The 23,316-nt window shown below is 46.4% G+C and overlaps 1 protein-coding gene across 1 annotated transcript; it reads right to left on the reverse strand.

Annotated features, from left to right (window-relative positions):
* Positions 1–1,953: 1,953 nt before the first annotated feature.
* On the reverse strand, positions 1,954–9,489 carry LOC310671360 (uncharacterized protein). The gene is made up of 2 exons (XM_083427133.1): positions 8,465–9,489; positions 1,954–6,046 (listed from the first exon to the last, which is right to left on the reverse strand). The coding sequence occupies exons 1-2, from the start codon at positions 8,562–8,564 to the stop codon at positions 2,940–2,942; spliced, it is 3,207 nt and encodes a 1,068-aa protein (XP_083283259.1). The 5' UTR covers positions 8,565–9,489; the 3' UTR covers positions 1,954–2,939.
* Between the last annotated feature and the right edge of the window lie 13,827 nt (positions 9,490–23,316).

The raw sequence follows: 23,316 nt of genomic DNA on the forward strand, positions 1-23,316 counted from the left end.
AGTTATCTCCCACTTGGACTAGCAATGTGCTCTACGTGGGACTAAGATGACCTGGAAACTACAACTAATCCAGAATGTGGCAGCTAGACTGGTGTCTGGGAGTGGCTGCCGAACCACATAACACCGGTATTGAAAGACCTACACTGGCTCCCAGGACGTTTCCGAACACAATTCAAAGTGTTGGTGCTGACCTTTAAAGCCCTAAACGGCCTCTCCACCCCCATTGTTCAGCCCGGACACTGAGGTCCAGCTCTGAGGGCCTTCTGACGGTTCCCTTGCTGCGAGAAGTGAGGTTACAGGGAACCAGGCAGAGGGCCCTCTCGGTAGTGGTGCCCGCCCTGTGGAACGCCCTCCTGTCAGATGTGAAAGAGATACACAACTATCAGACGTTTAGAAGACATCTGAAGGCAGCCCTGTTTAGGGAAGTTTTTAATGACTGATGTTTTAATGTATTTTTAGTCTTTGTTGGAAGCCGCCCAGAGTGGCTGGGGAAACCTGTTGTTGTTGTTGTTGTTGTTGTTGTTGTTTTCCCCTCCCAGTCTTTGACTAGGCAGACAAATCACTTTCCTACCCTCAAGATAATTTCCTTCTTCTGCCATCCAGCAGCCATGTCTTTTGACCCCACCCACCCCGAAATAAAATCCAGAAAACAGATACTAGTAAAAAAAAGCTTTTATGAAGAAAAAAAAACAGTGTAAATAATTCATCCTCAAAGTTTTAGGCTCCAGAGGAGTGTCTGCGATAAGTAAGTAGCAGCTGCTCCTATAAAACACACACACACACACACACACACACACACACACACTATATATATATCCAGGTGAAAAACAATAGTAAATTGGGATTCCTGCAAAAGATGGACTTCGTAGGGCAACTATCCTGAACGATCTTGGGTGTTCCAGTCACTGTAAATTGTAGAAATCTGTAGGTTTTAATTTTGTACCATATTTCAGTACTTAATCCTCTTGCCACCACTGGTGTTTTCCCAGTTTTTCTGAGTTCACACCTTACGGTACAACCAGGAGCAGGGAGAGAGATGTACAAAGAACTTGCCTGAGTCCTTTTGAATAGCACATCTTGCTATGGAAGATGTCTGCACACATATATTTTCGCTGCCAGTCCCATGCTAAGACAATAACCTGAGATATATCTGATGGAGAAAGGAAAGACCACCAAAACAACGGCAACAGTAGCATGGCAAGGTGGTGATTAATCTTTGATTTCTATGGTCAGTGTGCGTAACATGCAGTGTGCATCAGAATACAAGACATTCAAAATCCAGTGTGCCTAAGAATTCTCGGAATATTTTGTCTTTTCACAAGGTTCATAAATTACCAGACAGTTCAGTTGCTATGCCTCTCCCCTTAAAAAATATCCTAGTAAAAACCTTCATATTCCAGAAGATGAAAGAGGGGCTTTGAATTATTACTTTTATTCATTTATTGCATTTATATACCACTCCCCCCCCCCAAGGTGACACACATGGTTCCCTTGCTCTGTTAATCCCCACAATAACTCTGTGAGGAAGGTTAGGCTGAGAAGCAACGGCTGGCTGAGGGTCACCCAGTGGCCAAATGGGGACTTGAACCCTAGTCCGTTAGGTCTGCCCAAACTTGGGTCTCCAGATGTTTTGGGACTACAACTCCCATCATCCCTAGCTAGCAGGACCTGTGGTTAGGGACGATGGGGATTTTTTAAATGATTTTTTTTAAATTTTGCTTTAAACAAATACAGGTAAATTTAAGCAACCAAAATTACAAAAGAGAAATCCTTAATAATAATGATAGAAAGGGATACAAAACTACAAAAAATATCAAAATACATGGCATAAAACATGAGCCATTATGGGAAAGAAAAAAGAAAGAAGGAGAAAAAGAAAGAAAAGAAAAAAGAGAGAGAGAGAAACGAGCCAAAACACAAGAAAGCTTGTCTATTGTACGCTTCCGTCAAGGTCATAACAGATTATTATTCTTATCAATTCTCTCTGTCTGCATTCCATAGAATCCCTCATCTTGGTATCAGGGAACATTTCCCTATGTGGTATCATTCTAAACGATGGGAATTGTAGTCCAAAACCAGCTGGAGACCCAAGTTTGGGGAACCCTGCTCTAACCATTGTGCTACACTGTCTCAGACCAGGGTGTTAGAATTCAGACCAGTTCAGCATCAAACTAAGCCATGCCAAACTGAACAATATTCTGCAGCTCTTGTTTTCTGACTAGGGAGTGGATGTTTTAAAATTAATAACTACACAGTTGTTTCTCCCCACACCTCTTCTTTTGAGAGAGTAGACTGGCCTCTTGGTTACCACTTCCTTCCTCCGTCAAGCAGCACCCGTGTTTTTCCAGTCAGGTCCAGTAATTCAAAACAACCAAAATATCTATGTATCACCAGCGGCACGAAAGGTTCATTCCCTGAGCAGAGGTATTTTGAAACTGCACAAAGTAAAGTTGATTAGGAGATAGAATATGACCATTCCTTATACAGTATAGAGATTCTGGGTTACCTGAAGACACAGGCATGTTTCAGCACCAATGATCTTAGGTAAAACAGACCCATAGCAGCAGACCATATTAAGGATCGTCCCATTTCATTACGTCTTGGGAAAACATATTAAGTAGGCTTGCCACACATCAGGAAAATCACTGATACGTCCTGGTTTTTGGGTGACAAAATGGGGTCGGGGGGGATATTGCCAAATCGGCAAAATGTCAGGGAAAACACGGATGTGTGGCAACGCGATGGAAAAAGCAGCAGAAACAGTTCCAAAAGCTTAAAATCACTATTTTGTGGGGGGAGGGGTCCCCCAAAGAAGCTCAACAATTTTGGGACCTTCCTAAAAAAAAAAAAAAGCTGAGCAACTTTGCAGGCGTCAGGAATTTTACTTTTTGGAAATATGGCAACCCTGTGTTGAGAAACCTGATCTAGCTGGTCTAGCTCTAGGAGGAGCTTGTTTTCAAATGGGTCTTCAAATGCTTCTTAAGGGACCACGGGTTCGGGTAATCTTTGTCGCACTCTGCACACTTATACGGCCTCTCTCCTGTGTGAAGCCTGAGGTGATACCGAAGATTTGGGCCTGTTGTGACCCTCTTGCCACAATAAACACAGCAGTAGGGCCTCTCTCTGTGCGTCTTCAGATGCCTCTCAATGTGGGACCTTGTTCTGAAGCATTTCCCACATTCATGGCACTGATTAGGCTTGAAATCTGTATGCGTGAGCTGGTGCCTTGCTAGCATTTGGGGGTCCTGGAAGCTCTCTTCACAGGTTTGACATTGATAAGGTCTCGCCGAGGTGTCGGTTAGCTGATGTCTAGTGAGGGAATATTTCTCCTTGTAGGATTTCCCGCAGTTAAGGCATGTATGGCTTTCTTTGCCCGTGACAACTCCCTCATGACTCAAGTGAGTTGAATTGACCCTAACGGGATCCTGACCATCTAACCCATTAACAGGGTGTTCCTCTAAGTGGGTGTTCTGCTCTTCAGCCAGCAATGAGCCGTACACAGAGGTCCTCACACTCCCAGAACTCTCGGGAGGGTTATCTCCTATAGGGGCTCCCTGAATCAGTCCAGAGTAGGCCGAATTGTTGGTCCACAGGCTGAAATGTCCTTCTGTATTGTGAGCAAGCATGGAGTCATCCCTGGAAACAGTTTGGTCACCAGTAACAGGTTCTTCTTGTCCAGTAAGGTCTGAGTTGCCCATCGGCCCAGAGCAATCAGGTGAATTTCCTTCAGCATGGACTCCCTGGTGCTTAGAGTTTATTGAATTTTCACACCCTGGGTTGACACTTTCGTCGGCATGTCTAGCTTGGTATTCGGGAAGCACTGAGCCATCTCCAAATGTGTTCTTATGTTCTTCTAACCCTTTAGCAAAATTTTCCTCCAAGCGGCTGCCCCAGGCAACGCCGCCCACACTCTCGAAGCTCTCCTTCTCCTTGTAGATGTCCTCATGCCCAGATATCATTGAACCATCAGGAGAACCATTGGAATTTTCTTCTGTCGTGCTAGCTTCCTCTTCAGCTACGCCAGGACCTTCCTCGCCACTGGTCAGCTTGCCTGGACTTCCACTGGCATGCGTGTCCTGGTGCCTATGGAGGGAATACTTTGTCCCGAAGGCTTTCTGGCAGATAGAGCACTGGTAGGACCTTGTTTTCAAGTGGATGAGCCTGTGTCTACTCAGAGAATTCCTGGTTGGGAAGGTTTTCGGGCAGAAAGTGCACTTGTGGAATGCCCCTTGCGTGTGCGTCTCCCGATGACGAGCGAGGGCGTCCCTGTAGGCGAAGGCTTTCCCGCAAACGGCGCATTGGTAGCGCTTCTCCCCCATGTGCAGCTGCTGATGTCTATTGAGGCAGCTCCAGGTTCGGAATGCTTGGCTGCAGAACGAGCATATATGCAGATAGGGTTGCTCATCCTCATGGGTTTCCTGGTGTTCAGCGAGAGTGTATCTGTACGCAAAGGCTTTCCCACAAACGGGACATTTGTAAGGCTTGGCTTTTACAGTGGGTGGCAAGCATCCATGGAGCACACTTTTAGTGCCAAACCCTTTCACATAGCGAGAGCCTTTGTGCAGGCCGTTTTCTCCTTTGACACAGGATTTCCGATTGTCAGGGAAGGACCACGCGCAGGAAAAACCTTCCCCACAGCTGGGACGTTGGGCGGGCCTGCATTCCGGGTGGATTCTCTGATGTCTCCTGAGGTTGTAGTGGGTTGTGTAGACTCTCTCGCAACGTGAGCAACTATAGCATCCTTTCTTCCGGGGGGTTTCCAGCTGGTCAGCCGCCAGCGCTCTTGCCTCAAGGTCTTCCCGTTGTCCTCTTCTCTGATGGTTAGCAAAATGTCGGCTGTCTCTGAAGATTTCCTCAGAGTCGGGGCATTTATAGAGATTATCTTCCATTTCAATTTTGGGCTGCGCAGGCAGCTTCGAGTCGGCGCAGAGGGGCTTTCCGCAGTCACAGCATGCCTCGGATTCAAAATCCGCTTGGGTTTTCTGATTTCTAGTGAGTCGGGTTTCTTCCCTGAACGCACCTGCCTGTCCGCGCGGCTGCTCTCTTGCATGCACCCTCCAGTGATTAGCAAAGCATATCCCATTCTTGAAACATCGCCCACACATGGGGCATTCGTGGCTATACTCTTCTGCATCGCTTTCCCTATTTGTGGGGTGGGGCGTCCTCTTTCCAAAGTGCATTTCACGGGGAAGGTATTTTTGAGGGTTGCCCTTTTCATGCGTTCTCCAATGACTGGCATCGTCACCCAAACCTTCCTTGCATTCTGAGCATCTGCAAGGAGGCTCCATTGCGGGGAGCTCTCCCCGTTTGATTAGAGGAGATTCCTCTCCGACGCTTGTCCCATGGTCATGGCACCGGTAGCAGCTTCCCTCGGTGTGGATCGCCGCTCGATGCCGAGCGAGATCTTTCTCTTTCTTAAAGCCTTTCCCGCAACCGGGGCATTCAAAGAGAGCCGCACCCGAGTGGGCCTTCGCCACATGGCGAACAAGGCGACTCTCTGCCTCGTAGCTTTTCCCACAGTCAGGGCACGAATAGGTTGGCTCATTGGTGTGACTCGCCCGATGCTCGTTGAAAGAGGCTTTCGTAAAGAAGTCCTCTCCACACTCAGGGCATTCGTAAGGTTCCCTTCTCAAACGACGCTTTTTCGTATGTGTTTGTGTGTGGGCAATGAGCTGACATTTCTCAGTGAAACCTTTGCCACAGGTGGGACATATATAGGGTCTCGTACTGCTGTGGAGTTTTAGGTGTCTCGTGAGAGTTGACTTCCTGCCATATCTTTTCCCACACTTGAAGCATACGTTCTGGCTCCCTTCTGCATCTATGCTTTGCTGGATGTTTCCGTTACCAACAAGGCCTCCATCTTTTTCGTTGGCAGGATTGTTACTGGCCGTCTGTCCCTGCAAGCGATTGTTCCCACTCTCCCAGGCTTCTTCCCCCACGGAACCAGCACTGGGTTTCCCCAACAGAGATGCCCGTGGTTTTGTGACTCTGGGACCTTCTTCCCTCTTCACGTTTTCATCTTCTTCCTCGCTCATCGGGTCATCATCTGCAAAGGAAGGGAAAAGAAAAATCCCTGAGAAGGCTTGGAAGAGGCTACCAAAAGAAGGCCGGAACATCCCTATGAAAAATGAGATGAAAATAAAATGTGCGTTGCAGGGGGGAGGTGGGGAAATAATAATTTGTTATTGTTATTGTTATTATTCAGGCCATCTGACTGGGTTGCCCCAGCCACTCTGGGTGGCTTCCAACAAATCATAGACATTAAGCACAGTAAAACATCAAACATTAAAAACTTCACTAAACAGGGCTGCCTTCAGATGTCTTCTAAAACTCAGTTGCTTATTTCCTTGACATCTGTTGGGAGGGCGTTCCACAGGGCGGTTGCCACTACCGAGAAGGCCCTCTGCCTGGTTCCCTGTAACCTCACTTCTCGCAGTGAGGGAACGGCCAGAAGGCCCTCGGAGCTGGACCCCTTTGTTGTCTGAATTACTGCAAATAAGGTATCCTACTTGTAACACACAGGTGTTTAGGTAATTAATGATGTTACAGGCTCCTAAGATTAATTTATACTTTTACGATCAACATTAGGAAGTGGAGACCGCAATGACCATTTGCTAGATGGGATCCTTTGATGATTAAGCCTCACTGAATAAGTTTGATAAAGTTGTAATAGTGTATATAAATGAAGATATGGAATACTTAACATATTAGATTTGCATTGGTTGGGTATCATTGTGATTAGGTCTCTTTAAGAATATTTAATTCTAATTGCCTGAAGATATCAGTATGAAATAGGGACCTGGATGGCGCTGCGGGTAAAACCTCAGTGCCTAGGACTTGCCGATCGCATGGTCGGCGGTTCGAATCCCCGCAGCGGGGTGAGCTCCCGTTGTTCGGTCCCAGCTCCTGCCCACCTAGCAGTTCGAAAGCACGCCAAAGTGCAAGTAGATAAATAGGTACCGCTGCAGCGGGAAGGTAAACGGTGTTTCCGTGTGCTGCGCTGGTGCCTGCTCGCCAGAGCAGCTTCGTCACGCTGGCCACGTGACCCGGAAGTGTCTCTGGACAGCGCTGGCCCCCGGCCTCTTAAGCGAGATGGGCGAGCAACCCTAGAGTCGGACACGACTGGCCCGTACGGGCAGGGGTACCTTTACCTTTACCTTTACCTATCAGTATGAAATGGCATTGCCAACAGGAACTGTACATTGTAATCGCTGGACTTGACAATGTTTGGACTTGACTATCCTTGGACTTTACGACAATAAAAACATATAGAAGGTTAATAGTACAGTGGTACCTCGGGTTAAGTACTTAATTCGCTCCGGAGCTCCATTCTTAACCTGAAACTGTTCTTAACCTGAAGCACCACTTTACCTAATGGGGCCTCCCGCTGCTGCCACCACGCCTCTGCTGCACAATTTCTGTTCTCATCCTGAAGCAAAGTTCTTAACCTGAGTTACTATTTCTGGGTTAGTGGAGTCTATAACCTGAAGCGTCTGTAACCAGAGGTACCACTGTAATATAATATGGTATTGCCACCAGGAACTGTGCTTTGCAATTTTTTGATATGACGATTACAGTTTTATTATATATGTTATGTTACTTTACAGCCAGTTACGTGTGTGTTGTAGTATTCAGAAGACCAGTTTCTGCAGCTGGGGGGAGGGTCTGTGGCCTTCATGTCCTTCTTGAGGAGTTCCTGATGCCCTTCAGGGGCTGTTGGGCTACAAATTCCAACACTGACACGCTGGCCGAGGCTGATGGGAGCTGTAGACATCTGGAACGTGATAACTTATATTGGAAGACACAAGATTTACCCACCCAGGAAGAATGGCAGATGAAGCTGATGGACTACATGGAAATGGCGGAAATGACCGGCAGAATCCGAGACCAGGGAGAAGAGTCGATGGAAGAAGATTGGAAAAAATTTAAAGTATATTTACAGAAATACTGTAAAATTAATGAATGTTAGAAGAATACTGGAATGAAGTTATAAGGTTTTAGCAGAAATATTATAAAGATTTAAGCAAAAACTGATTGTTAATGGGTTAAAGTGGAAAATTTAAAGTTAGATTGTGTTAAGATAAATTATAGAACAAAAAATTGAGAAAGAGGGAAAGGATTTGCTGAATTAGCTAAGTTGAACTAGAATACAAAAAGGAAGGTGTGAGGAATTCGAGGAAACAAGTAAATGAAAGATAAAGATATGGAAATTGGATGTGTTTTTAAATGTTTTTGTTTTTTCTTGTTGTCTTGATGTATTCCTTTTTTTTCTATTTTTGATGTACTGTTTGTTAATTTTTTTATAGTTGTTTTCTCTCATATTCTTTCTTTTTTCTTCTGTAATTATAAAACGATGAATAAATATTATTATAAAAAAAGGAACATGATAACTTAGCCACCTCTGATTTGGGGCTCGGAAGGTGATTTTAGGCTTAAGCTTGAAGATGCCAAGTACAATCCTTACCTGGACCAGATAGATCTGAACTATGGATGCTCACAGGACACCGGTAGGAATTGCACCAAGTTGCTGCCTCTGGCAATTGTTCCGGCAATTCTTTAATCATCTCTTCATTTGCATCACGGCGGTAGCTCTGGAAATCTGGGGCCCAAGTGCTCTGCCCTTGTTCCAGGTAGGCAAACAGTCCAGAGGCTTGGAGAGGAAGAGGAGAGAGAGAGAAAAAGAAAGAAGCAGATGAGTTGTTGATTCATATCCCTGCAGTGAAGAAGAAAGCCTGGAAGCATTCTCCCCAGCCAGCGAGAGTTCTCTGGGGGGAGGTTGCTGTTCAAGCAATCACTCTGCAGTAAAGTTTTAAAAACAGAAAACTTCTGAAAACTACAGGTGACAAGCACCATCTAATTGGAAGCATCCCATCCTGTGACAAGAGGGAAGGGGCAATGCCTCTTTTTAGGTTATGCTTGTTAAGACACATGCATTGAATTTATAATCTAAATAACAAAGTCTGTTCCTCCTCCTTTTGGAGTATTGCATTGTTATGTGGAAATGTTTAAATAGATCATTCATCTAAGGCTGCACTCCTTATGTAATAAGCCTTACTGAACACAGAGGAGGGCATTGCCTCTGAGTAAATATGAAAGGGATGCACTGCACATGCGATTGGTTTTCCTATAGTCGATTGACTGGATTTAAAAGGTTAGAAATATTTGAATGGATTAAAAAGGTAGCCCTGATTAACTAGGCAGATCTCATTCTTTTAGTTAATTTTTAGAAAAACTAGGATTGGAGAAATGCATAGCTGTCAACTTACAGATTTGAAAATAAGGGACTAGTGGCCAAAATAAGGGACCTGCAGCCTCACCTGTTCCAGGCACTCCAGTCTTCCTGTCTTCCTGCAGTCTGGTCAAACTCATGCTGGTAGCTTCGAGAACACTGTCCAACCAACTTTGTAACCAGAGGTTCAACTGAATATAATCTGAATCACATGCACCACAAGGCCTATGCAGCCTCAACTTAAGATGGCTCAACAGCCTGGCTTTGCACTGCAAAGTTTGCAGCAGCACGTGCAACAACATGGCGTCCAGCATTCAAAAAACCTCTCAGCTTGCATTAACTAGCCACACACAAGGCATGCAAGCTCTACCCCCCAGGCGTTCTTAGACTTCTTATTGGGTGAGCAACACAGCCAAGCAACACAGTTGGAGCCTCCCTCCTCCCTGGCCAGCAGGGAGGGAGGGAGGGAGAGGAGCTGCTTCCTTTGAAATTTAAGGGACATTTAAGGGACATCCGTCAATAAGGGACAGCAGCGGGGACATGGCGCTGGAATAAGGGACTGTCCCTTCAAATAAGGGACACTTGACAGCTATGGAGGAATGTATATGTTGCCTTCTAATATAAAAAAACTATCAAGGCAGCTTACATTAATAAAACAATTGAAATATTTGAAGAGACATTTCCCCCTCTTCTCCTTTGAAGGGTTTCCCAACCCATACATAATACCGTATTTTTCGCTCTATAAGACGCACCAGACCACAAGACGCACCTAGTTTTTGGAGGAGGAAAACACGAAAAAAAATATTCTGAATTTCAGAAGCCATTACAGCAAGAGGGATCGCTGCACAGTGAAAGCAGCAATCCCTCTTGCTGTTGTGGCTTCTGGGATAGCTGCGCAGCCTGCATTCGCTCCATAAGACGCACACACATTTCCCCTTACTTTTTAGGAGGGAAAAGGTGAGTCTTATAGAGCAAAAAATACGGTACATTCCACTCCCAAATATGAAATAATAACTATTATTAGCCAGTTTAAGGCTGCAGTCCTTTGCACAGCTACTTTTGCAGTAAGTCCCATCGAACACAAGGGGACTTACTTCCAAGTAAACATGCATGGGCTTGCCTGTACATCCATGATGCAGAAGTGCCCAGCAAGTCCTTAGTTCTGCCTCCCTCACATGCAACCCCCATGGCTTTCATGGGAAACTTTTACACAACAATTAAACAAAGTCCAGCTTCATTTAAGACTGCAATACTTAAAAACAACCCCCCCAAAACCCCACCTTATAACTGGAAAGAACAGGGGGAAATAATCTCACCCATCAAGATGGTGCCGTAGCTCTCCTGCATGGGTTTTCTGTAGAAGCTTCCCTGGTCAGCATCCAGGAGATCCTGCTGGGTCTGAAACAAGCAGAAAACCCTCTCCTGCTTCACTCTCAAATAATGCAAGAAGAGCCCTGCTAGGTCAGGATGAAGGCCCAGTACAGTGGTACCTCGGGTTAAGTACTTAATTAGGTTCCAGAGGTCTGTTCTTAACCTGAAACTGTTCTTAATCTGAAGACCACTTTAGCTAATGGGGCCTCCTGCTGCCACCGTGCCGCCGGAGCCCGATTTCTGTTCGCATCCTGAAGCAAAGTTCTTAACTCGAGGTACTATTTCTGGGTTAGCAGAGTCTGTAACCTTAAGCGTCTGTAACCTGAGGTACCACTGTATCTTGTTCTCACAGTGGCCAGCAACACATGCCTCTGGGAAGCCCATGAGCAGGACCTGAGTGCGAAAGCTGCACTCTCCACTTGTAGTTTCCAGAAACTGACATTCAGAGCCATACTTCGGACAGTGGCGACAGCAAATAGCTGCAGTAGCCAATGATAGCCTTAAGTAGGTTAAAGAGTGCCATGCACCCTAGGCCAACCCCAACCTCTCCCATCACCAAAGGAACACAAGTGAACAGCAGAGAAGCCGCACAAGCGACGCTGACGCAAAACCCCACATATATTAAGTAAAATAGAAACATCCCCACCTGACCCCACCCCCATTCATCTTTCCCGCCCCCTCCACCCCTTTCCCCCTATTCTTCCTAATGTCTCAACAAATGAAACCAATTTGTAAAAAATAAAATAAAATGTGTTACGTAGGGGGGGAAAACTACGAGAGAGACATTGCACATACCTTTGTAAATCAAGAAAATATTTAATAAAAATACATTTAAAAAAACAAAAAGAGTGCCATGCAATGCAAGAGGGATTCCAGAATGAACTATAGCAGGAGTAGGCAAACTAAGGCCCGGAGGCTGGATGCGGCCCAATCGCCTTCTCAATCTGGGCCACGGACGGTCTGGGAATCAGCGTGTTTTTACATGAGTAGAATGTGTGCTTTTATTTAAAATGCACCTCTGGGTTATTTGTGGGGCCTGCCTGGTGTTTTTACACGAGTAGAACGTGCTCTTTTATTTAAAATGCATCTCTGGGTTATTTGTGGGGCATAGGGATTCGTTCATTTTCTTTTTCAAAATATAGTCCGGCCCCCCACATGGTCTGAGGAACGGTGGACCTGCCCACGGCTAAAAAAGGTTGTTGACCCCTGAACTATAGCCAGGAGGAACAAAGGGGTCTTGGGGCCTAGAGCAGTATGTGTGTATGATAAAGAAACGATGCCTCATCTAGATCTTCAGAGATAGAACTTGCTCGCAATACATGCCTGAGATGCCCTCGAGATATGCTTTCAACCTGAGTGCAGCGCTGTTCAAGTTCCACGGGCAATGCCAAGCAACAAGGACTCCCATCTCCACCACAGATTTAAAGCCCTGTCACACCACTCTGAACAGTCATGGCTCCCCTCCCCCCCCAAAAAAAACCCCTGGGAACCATAGTTTGCTAAGGGTGCCGAGAATCCTCAAGAGAGAGACCCCCATATTCCCTTCACAAAGCTACAATTCCCAGAGCTCTCTGAGAAGAGGGTTTGATTGCTAAGCCACTTTAGCTCTGGGAGAGGAACAGCGGTTTCCTAACCAATTCCAGCACCCTTAACAAACTACAGTTCCCAGATACTCTGGGAGAATGTTTAAAGTGATATACAGTGCTACCTCAGGCTAAGTACTTAATTCATTCCGGAGGTCCGTTCTTAACCTGAAACTGTTCTTAACCTGAAGCACCACTTTAGCTAGTGGGGCCTCCTGCTGCCGCCGCACCGCCGGAGCCCGATTTCTGTTCTTATCCTGAAGCAAAGTTCTTAACCTGAAGCACTATTTCTAGGTTAGCGGAGTGTGTAACCTGAAGCGTCTGTAACCCGAGGTACCACTGTATGCTACTGTTTTAAATGTACCATGCAGATGGGGCCCAGTATTCTGAAGCATACCACCTTATCTTCCATAGGCCTCAGGCCTAGCAGGAATTTCACATCCCCATCCCAGTCTGTCAATGGTTATTTGCCTAATTGGACTCTACTTTGGCAATTCACTTCAAAAGCAGCTAGTCTTTGCGTAGTCTTGAAGCAGGGCTGAGGATCTTAATAAGGAACAGAGTGGATATTTTAACTTCCTGAAAAGGGACAAGGGACTGCTGCTAATCTACATTTGAAGCCTCTGGAGGAGAGCAGTTTTGTCAGAGAGGCCATCTTTCTCTTTCAGAAGGAGTTCCCAGCCTGCCTCAAGCATCCCTTTGGAAACCCTTAGCCTCCATCCCACCTCCAGAAACAAAGCCTTCCAGGTGTATAAATAGAAAGCAAAATAAGATGTGCTGGTTGGTTCACAAGAGAAAAGGGAGGGGAAATCCAAAATCCACAGCTAGGAAAGTAGGACCAGCCAGAACAGCATAAAATAAGTTGGCATAAAATTCCAGAATGTGGTACAGCCAGTGCCGGATTTACGTATAAGCTAAACAAGCTATGGCTTAGGGCCCCACTCTCTTAGGGGCCCCGAAAAGAATTAAAGGGGGGGGAACTGCGTGTACATTTCCAAAATATAAGATGAAAAACAAATAAAATAAAACCTACATACAGCAACAGTGTTTTGTGTTGTGTAGGCTCCTGTGATGTAAGTAATGGGCCCCGCCTGCTCCCTAAAATATCACTGGTTTGTTCATTTCTATATATAGGGTAAAGGTAAAGGGTAAAGGGACCCCTGACCACTAGGTCCAGTTGCGGATGACTCTGGGGTTGCGTGCTCATCTCGCTCTATAGGCCGAGGAGCCGGCGTATGTCCGCAGACAGTTTTTCCGGGTCATGTGGCCAGCATGACTAAGCTGCTTCTGGCGAACCAGAGCAGTGCACGGAAACGCCGTTTACCTTCCCTATTTATCTACTTGCACTTTGACGTGCTTTCAAACTGCTAGGTGGACAGGAGGTGGGACCGAGCAACGGGAGCTCACCCCGTCTATCATGGGGATTCGAACCACGGACCTTCTGATTGGCAAGCCGCAATTTGTTGTTGACAAAGGACAGCTGGACATATAAAGGGCCCCATTACCTTCAGTAGCTTAAAGGTAAAGGTAAAGGGACCCCTGACCATTAGGTCCAGTCGTGGCCGACTCTGGGGTTACGGCGCTCATCTCGCTCTATAGGTCGAGGGAGCCGGTGTACAGCTTCCTGGTCATGTGGCCAACATGACTAAGCCGCTTCTGGCACATCAAAGCAGTGCACGGAAACGCCATTTACCTTCCCATCGGAGTGGTACCTACTTATCTACTTGCACTTTGACACACCTCACCAAACCTAAATCCGGCCCTGGGTAAAGCATCTGTTTTGCATGTGGGTTCAATGCTGCTGCAAGTCAGTGTAGGCAGCCCTGAGCTACATGAGCAAATGCTTTGACTCAGGCATAAGACACCTTCTCCTGCTCCTAACCTCAATCCAGCCTTTTCTTTTCCCCACATTGCTTTCCAGTCAGTCTGAGGGTGTCACAAACTCTACATTCAGCTGCAGTCTTAAGATGGGAGTGTAAAGTTGAGAGATGGCCTAGAAGTCCTACGGTGCTCAACAGAACTTACCCACAAGGTATAGGACTTCAGCCCTAGTTGGGGAGCAGTGTGGTGTAGTGGTTAGAGTATCAAACGAGGAAGGGGAAGAGCCAGGTTCAAACCCCTTCTTTCAACAGTGAAGCTCGCTGTGTGTGACCTTGGGACACTCACTAATTTCTTAACCTAAGGATGAGGAATCTGTGGCCACGCAGATATTTATTTCATTCATATCCTAGAAGTGTGGATTTGGAAGGGACCACGAGGGTCATCTAGTCCAACCTCCTGCAATGCAAGACTCGTTTGCCCAACGACCCTGAGATTAAGAGTCTCCCGCTTTACCAACTGAGCTATCCCAGGGTCAATTTATTGCATTTATATACCATCCTTCCCCCAATAAACTCAAAGCGGCCCCCACTCCATTTTATCATCACAATAACCCTGTGAGGTAGGCAGTGGCGTAGCGTGGGTTGTCAGCACCAGGGGCAAGGCAAGTAATTTGCGCCCCCTAACCCGTGGATTTGCGCCCCCTAACCCTAACCCCCAGGTGTTGCGCCCGGTGCGGCCGCCCCCCCCCTGCACCCCCCACGCTATGCCACTGGAGGTAAACTAACCATATGTGTGAGTGGCTAACTCAAAAGTCAGAGTGGGATCTGAACTCTGGTCTCTAGGATCCTAGTCTAGCACTCGAACCATGACACTAATCTGGCTCTCAGCATCTGGCCATTGAGTTACTTGAAGGGAAAGTGGGACACGAAAACTGGATGATTTATTTTCAAAAAGGGACCAGGAATTACTCCCCCACCCCACCCCCATTGACCTAGGTGCAACCTGAAGCCTGCAGAACACCTAGTAATCTTCACCCAGCTATGATCACTATCTCCTGGTATACTCCATGTTAAGCTCATGACTAGATCCTAGTCTTGTGGTTACAACATCATTCGAGCTTCTGCACCCCTTTTGCTTAACATCAGGCCCACCAGGAGTTCTGGAGAGCCTGAAAGCTGGCAGCATCCTAGCAAACTTCTGCACAGTATTCGCTTAACCTGCACCGAGTCGCTGTTACGTTCTCTCGCTTTTTTTATTATTTTATTGTCTCTCTTCTTCTCTCCCCCACCCCGCACTCTCCGCCGCCTAATCTGCTTGAGGCAGGAACCTGCATTTTGCTTGTATACTTCATGCAAGAAACACATGCAGAAAAATAGGAATTAAAAACTAACAAACCTCAGCCACACAGTTCACAAGGAGCGCCGTGGAAGAGTTCTCCTTCCCACACCACAACGAAGTACAAGGAATATTTTTTTATTATTATTTCGAACTAAGGTTCTCAGCCTGGACTATCACAGGAGTGCCTCTGAGCACGTGCAAAGTCCCGCCGGAGGGGAGCCACGCCGCAGCGCAGCCCCACAAGAGTTCCCACGTTAGAAATCAAGGCCTCTACCGAAGCTTACCTGGGGCAAGAGGCGAACGCAACAAAATCCTTTAAAACAAAAACCCACGTGGAGGAAAGTTAACTCAACTGGACCGGGGATGGAGATTAAGGGGTCTGTTTTTAGGTAGCCCCTGTCCTACGATGGATCAGTGGAACCCCCGCTATTATTATTATTATTATTATTATTATTATTATTATTATTATTATTATTATTATTATTATTTTGCAATGGCAGCATCCTGGGAGAATGAGGAAGGCAGCAGAGACGCTCAGGGCAGTCTTTGGTTTGTCCTTTGCAAAACCGCTTTTCATTTATTGATTTTTGTGCCGTCCTTCCTCGGAAGATCCGAGGGCGCTTCAGGTCAAAGCAGAAACGAATCGTTAAAACCAAAACAACAAAACAATAACCACTGCTCGCTACTACCTCCCTACCCCGTTGCTGCCCGCGGTCCGATCCGAAGATTCCCCCTCTCCCGCCTCTCTTTCGCAGCCACCCCGGCCATGGATCTCCCGGATTCGTTTTACCTGGGAGCTGCAGGCGACAGGAGAGTCCTTTCCCCGCACCTTTAACTTCTGGTGGCTCCCATCGCAGGAGGCAAGGGGCCAAGAGAGCAAATCTTCCTCTGTTTAGAAAGAAGAACGAAATCCAGCTGGAACCTAGGAGAAAGAGCGGCAGCGGGACGCCTGGCCGCAATAGGGGTCAGAGGCATCTATACTTCTTTAAAAGCTCTGCCCCACAACGGGGGGAGGCCGGCTGTAGAAGCGGCAGCCCCTGCCTCAGGGGTCAGCAGAGACCTCTGGTGGCAAGAGAAACCACCACTTGCCTTCAAGTCCAATGTAGGAAATAACACAGAATCACAGTATTGTTCAGTCGGAAGGGACCCCAAGGGTCATCCAGTCCAACCCACATTGTTCTTCCTGGATCCTGAGGTCCAGCGACGAGGGCCTTCTGGCAGTTCCCTCACTGCGAGAAGCCAAGTTACAGGGAACCAGGCAGAGGGTCTTCTTGGTAGTGGTGCCTGCCCTGTGGAACGCCCTCCCACCAGATGTCAAAGAGAAAAACAACTACCATACATCTGAAGGCAGCCTTGTTTAGGTAAGCTTTTAATCTTTTAATGTTTAATAGATTATTGTATTTTAACATTCTGTTGAAAGCCACCCAGAGTGCCTGGGGAAACCCAGCCAGATGGGAGGGGTATAAATAATAAAGTATTATTATTATTATTATTATTATTATTATTATTATTATTACCCCCTGAAATGCAGGAATCTCCACTAGAGCATCCATGACAGATGGCCATCCATCCTCTGCTTAAAAGTCTCTAATGAAGGAGAGTTGGCCACCTGCCAAGGTGTCTCTCAATGTCGAACAGCACTCAAAAAGTACTTCCTGATGTTTAGTCTGAATCGCCTTTCTTGTAACTTGACGCCATTGGTTTGGGTTCTACCCTCTGGGGCAGGAGAAAACAAGCATGCTCCACCTGACAGCCCCTGAGATATTTGAAGATGGCTATCACATCTCCTCTTTTCCAGGCTAAACATACCCAACTCCCTCAACCATTCCTCATCAGGCTGGGTTTCCAGACCCCTGAAAACATGCAAACGCAGGTGTTCATGTGTGACGGTTCATCACTGATGAGCACTTTTCATCAATGGCTGCACATGCCATTGGAGGTCATCGTATTATAGGTCTCTCTTGTGTTTCCCCACGACATGCACACTGAGCGAGAGCTTCCGTAGAGGTGGAAGAGGTAGCCAAGTAGCCTTGTGGAATACGTTTGCATTAAGGGACGCAGGTGGCACTGTGGGTTAAACCACAGAGCCTAGGGCTTGCCGATCAGGTGGTCGGCGGTTCGAATCCCTGCGACGGGGTGAGCTCCCGTTGCTCAATCCCTGCTCCTGCCAACCTAGCAGTTCAAAAGCACGTCAAAGTGCAAGTAGATAAATAGGTACCGCTGCAGCGGGAAGGTAAACGGCATTTCCGTGCACTGCTCTGGTTCGCCAGAAGCAGCTTAGTCATGCTGGCCACATGACCCGGAAGCTGTACACCGGCTCCCTCGGCCAATAAAGAGAGATGAGCGCCGCAACCCCCAAGTCGTCCGCGACTGGACCTAATGGTCAGGGGTCCCTTTACCTTTAAGTTTGAATTTGGTAGTGTTTGCCTCCTTGGATTTCAGGCGGAGGCATCAGATGAGCTTCCTCATGCATCTGATGGAAGTGCACTTGAGTCCACAAATAATAGAACCTGTTAATCGGTTCTGACGATAAGTTGTTGGGCCAGTTTGCATTTTTTTAAAAAATAACAAACTTCCTGGTGACACAGTCAAGTCTGTCCCGACTCACTAGGACAGCACAATGCTGGAGAGATGGCAACTCTGATTGTTTGCATTTATATCTTACCTTTCCCCTCCAAGCCGGTGTACATCGCTCACCCCCTACTTCGTTTTATCCTCACAACAACCCTGTGAGGTGGGTTGGGCTGAGAGTGAGTGACTGGCCCAGGGTGCAACTAGCGAGCATCATGGCTGAGTGGGGCATTTGAACCCTGATCTCACAAGTGGCCAGATGCAAAGGTTGACAGACAGCACAGCTATCTCTGTGTAGATATGGCAGCTGCTGTAGCCTGTCAGGGACAGCAGAGAAAGTTGCAGAGGTAAAAAGTCACTCTTCTCCGCAATTGTTAAAAGGTACAGAAGCTGGTGATGACCACTGGTCTCATCACCTCCTGGCAAATAGAAGGGGAAGAAATGGAGGCAGCGAGAGATTTTACTTTCTTGGGCTCCATGATCACTGCAGATGGTGACAGCAGCCACGAAATTAAGAGACGCCTGCTCCTTGGGAGAAAGACGATGGCAAACCTAGACAGCATCTTAAAAAGCAGAGACATCACCTTGCCAACAAAGGTCCGTATAGTTAAAGCCATGGTTTTCCCGGTAGTAATGTATGGAAGTGAGAGCTGGACCATAAAGAAGGCTGATTGCCGAAGAATTGATGCTTTTGAATTATGGTGCTGGAGGAGACTCTTAAGAGTCCCATGGACTGCAAGAAGATCAAACCTATCCATTGTTGAGGAAATCAGCCCTGAGTGCTCACTGGAAGGACAGATCCTGAAGCTGAGGCTCCAATACTTTGGCCACCTCATGAGAAGAGAAGACTCCCTGGAGAAGACCCTGATGTTGGGAAAGATGGAGGGCACAAGGAGAAGGGGACGACAGAGGACGAGATGGTTGGACAGTGTTCTCGAAGCTACCAGCATGAGTTTGACCAAACTGCGGGAGGCAGTGAAAGACAGGAGTGCCTGGAGTGCTCTGGTCCATGGGGTCACAAAGAGTCAGACAGGACTAAACAACACAGGAGCTCTGCTTTCCTTTGCATCCTATCACACCCCTTACACGGTTAGGATATTATTATTATTTAAATAATTTAATCAGCACAATCTGGCTAGAACAGAACTGACCCAGAACAGCAATTGTTGTTGTTTTTTCTCTTGGGTTTCAAACTTCCTACCCTCCAGGAGCCTTTTGCCCTATTGATCTGTCTGCTGAGAATCCTTCCTGCTTGCCTAAAAAACAGGCTAGAAATGGAAATGAGTCCCAAAACAGCAAATTGGTGCATAACAAAGGAGAAATGCCCAGCATTCACCAACAATGCAGGAATCTCTTGGCAGAGACAATAAGCTGTGATGCTTCCACTATTTGGATTAACTTCGGTTTAGGGAACAGAATATGGTTGAGTCCAGAATGGAATCTGGGAACTTCTGCATGCAGAGCAAACATTCACTATCTGAGCTACATCCGTTTCCCAAACACGCAAGCTTGCTTTAATAAATAAATTGATATTTATTCAAAGATATACAAAAGATACATACCCATTACAAAGTATCTTTTTTATAATATGCTGAGATAAAACAGCTACTTAGTCTAAAGGAGAACAAAGTCAGAAGGAAGGAAAGGAAAGGAGAAACCAGAAGAAAAAGTGAGAGGAAAGGAAAAGGAAGAAAGAAAGAAAGAAAGAAAGAAAGAAAGAAAGAAAGAAAGAAAGATAAAGAAGGTAAAATAAAAGGAATTCAGACTCTCTGTCCTGCAGCTACATGATAGTCATCTCTTAAGGTCCAAGCATTCTACTACTACTACTAATATTATTATATTCTATAAACCAGTATTCTTTCAGTCTTAAAATCCAGAAATCACAAGATCATTCTTTCTTGCATTCCCACTCTGGGAATTGTAGCTCTGCAAGCCAAATCAGCAACGTGTCCTGCTCCAGACATGAAATGAGGGTTAGAATCGTAGAATTCTAGAGCTGGAAGGGACCCCGGGGGGTCATCTAGCCCAACCCCCTGAAATGCAGGAACATTTTTGCCCTACGTGGGGTTTGAACCCACAACCTTGAGATTAAGAGTCTCATGCTCTACCGACCAATATACACGCAAGAGGAAAATGCGCCTCCAATTTTCCGTGTGAGCAGAAAGCAGCCAGAAGGTGGCTTTTGAAATGTGTTCTGTTAAGAGAACACTGCCACTGTACTCTGCTCTGGTCAGACCTCACCTGGAGTACCGTGTCCAGTTCTGGGCACCACAGTTCAAGAAGGACACTGACAAACTGGAACGTGTCCAGAAGAGGGCAACCAAAATGGTCAAAGGCCTGGAAACGATGCCTTATGAGGAACGGCTAAGGGAGCTGGGCATGTTTAGCCTGGAGAAGAGGAGGTTAAGGGGTGATATGATAGCCATGTTCAAATATATAAAAGGATGTCACATAGAGGAGGGAGAAAGGTTGTTTTCTGCTGCTCCAGAGAAGCGGACACGGAGCAATGGATCCAAACTACAAGAAAGAAGATTCCACCTAAACATTAGGAAGAACTTCCTGACAGTAAGAGCCGTTCGACCGTGGAATTTGCTGCCAAGGAGTGTGGTGGAGTCTCCTTCTTTGGAGGTCTTTAAGCAGAGGCTTGACAACCATATGTCAGGAGTGCTCTGATGGTGTTTCCTGCTTGGCAGGGGGTTGGACTCGATGGCCCTTGTGGTCTCTTCCAACTCTATGATTCTATAAGAGATTTATGGTATATACCACCTTTCCGGCAGAACTTTTTTTGCAGCTGCTGAGATTCTTTGTGCACCTGCCTCTCTGTGCATCCTCTCTCTGGGGAGCATCACAGACAAGAAGGAGGGAAGAAGCCCATGCATGCAGGCGCAGAGAAATCTTGATGTTGCTGCAAGAGGCCCCTGCAAAAGGCCCCAGGGCAAAAGTAACACAAATGCAAATACAGTGGTACCTCGGTTTACAGACGCTTCAGGTTTTTTGTTGTTGTTGTTTTCAAATTTTTATTAAGTACAAATTAGAAAACATACATATTTACAAGAAAAGAAAATACAAAAGAAAAAGAAAATACATATAACCAAGGGGGAAAAAGCAGAGAATACTTTGTCTCTTTTCATATTTACTGTTATTTATATCTCTATAAAACGCTATTCACAATAAAGGAGTGAAATGAAAGATAAGGTATCAGGAAAAAAAGAACAAAGAAAAAATAAAGAGGTAAAAGAAAAAGATCATAGGTGAAAATTTAGTTCAGTATTCACTATACATAGCCGTTTCCCATCTATATTTATATTCAATTGTATAATTTCATCTTGTCCTTATCTACCTTAAATAAAGTGTTGGTTTTTTAAAAAAGACTTCCACCGTTTGCCTCACGCGTTTTTAATAATCCGTTCGTCAGATCCTCTGTTCTTCATATTTTCCCTTTGGATTTCCTTAATGTCTCACTTTGTATTTTTTATATTACACACAAGATTATTCTAAACACAACCAGATTCCTCCATCCCTGTACAGTGGTACCTCGGGTTACATATGCTTCAGGTTACAGACTCCGCTAACCCAGAAATAGTACCTTGGGTTACAAACTTTGCCCCAGGATGAGAACAGAAATTGTGTGGCGGCGGCACAGCAGGCCCTATTAGCTAAAGTGGTGCTTCAGGTTAAGTACAGTTTCAGGTTAAGAAAGGACCTCCAGAACGAATTAAGTTCTTAACCCGAGGTACCACTGTATGGACTAACCATTATTATTTTTCAAAACGTTATTGGGAGAAGCAGACAAGAGTCTTATGCAGACAGCAAGGCAAACACTTTTGTATGGCACTGCTGCTCAGATGCGATCAGACTGCTCTGCCAACAACAGTCTTGATTTCTCCAGCTCTGCTTGTCTTCCTGATAGCTAGCCCAGGTGGTAGAACTGCCTGTCAGCTCCCTCCTCCTGAGTCTGTTTCCCCCTTGAAGAAATCAGCAGGGAGGAGGATGGGGACACAAGTCGTTGGCTCTGCTGGACACTGGCTCTGGCGCCACCTACTGTTCAGCTCCAGCCATCTGCCTTACCAGCCCTCACAGGCACTAGTATCCACAATTAGTGTGTATATGGGGGGGGGTGTTCCCTCCTCCTATTGCCCACTCTGCAGAGGCACCAGTTCCCAGCAGCTTGCAAACCTACCAAGCCACTCCTCCCAATTATTATTATTTTTTTAAATACCCCCACGCTGTCCAAACGAAAATAGTTTTTCAGCTTAAGCTGTCCCCATGTACCTCCAAGAGCAGGAGTTGTAGAATCATCGAGCTGGAAGGGGCCCTCTATTCCAACCCTCTGCAATGCAGTTGTCCCAAACGGGAATTGAACCTGCAACCTTGGAGTTATCAGCGCCACGCTCTAACCATTCAGGCTACCCTACGTGCTTGTACAGGCAGAGGGCCTTCTCAGTAGTGGCACCCACAGCTGGGAAAGGTGCCACCGGCAGGAGGCGGCAGGGATGGCGGAGGGGTGGGCTGTTAAAAAAAGCAAGCAAGCACCGCAGTCAGGGAAGGGTAGGATTCTGCCTGCAGGGCGAAGTCGCGATCGCTGCAGCCGCGCTGTACGAGGTGTTCCTCGGAAGGGCATATTCATACGTAGAAGCTGAACAAGCTATAGCTTAGGGCCCCACTCTCTTGGGGGACCCCCCAAAAAATTAAAGGATAACAAACGATGTACATTTCCAAAATATAAGATGAAAAATAAAATAAAACGTACATACAGCAACAGTGCTTTGTGTTGTGTAGGATGTAAGTCTTGGGCCCCGCCTGCTAACCTGCTCCCTAAAATATCACTGGTTTGCTCATTTCTATATACAGTCATACCTCGGGATAAATATGCTTCAGGTTGAGCGCTTTCGGGTTGCGCTCCGTAGTGACCCCGAAGTAACGGAGGGTGTTACTTCTGGGTTTTGCCGCTCGCGCATGCGCAGATGGTCAAAAATGACATCACGCGCATGCGGAAGCGGCAAAACACGACCCGCGCACGCACAGACGTGCTGTCGCGTCTTACGTTCTGTTTGGGATGCGAATGGGGCTCCGGAACGGATCCCGTTCTCATCCCTACATTCTGCATGGACTGGTTGCATGGCAACATGTGTAAATGGCTTTAGATACCTATCAGGTCCATAAATTACCATATAGCATATATTCAACACAAAAAACAGCACCAATTTGTTGTTGACAAAGGACAGCTGGACATATAAAGGGCCCCATTACCTTTCAGTAGCTTAGGGCCTCATCAAACTTAAATCTAGCCTTGTTCACACCCACCACCCACGACAAAAAGCTATCGCTAGTCTAGGCTGTATCAGCAGAAGCCTAGTGTCCAGACTGAGGAAAGTGATACTATTCTGCCTTGCTCAGAGCAGC

Source organism: Podarcis tiliguerta, assembly GCF_965153285.1.
Source record: "Podarcis tiliguerta genome assembly, chromosome: 2".
NCBI classification, from domain to species: Eukaryota; Metazoa; Chordata; class Lepidosauria; order Squamata; family Lacertidae; genus Podarcis; species Podarcis tiliguerta.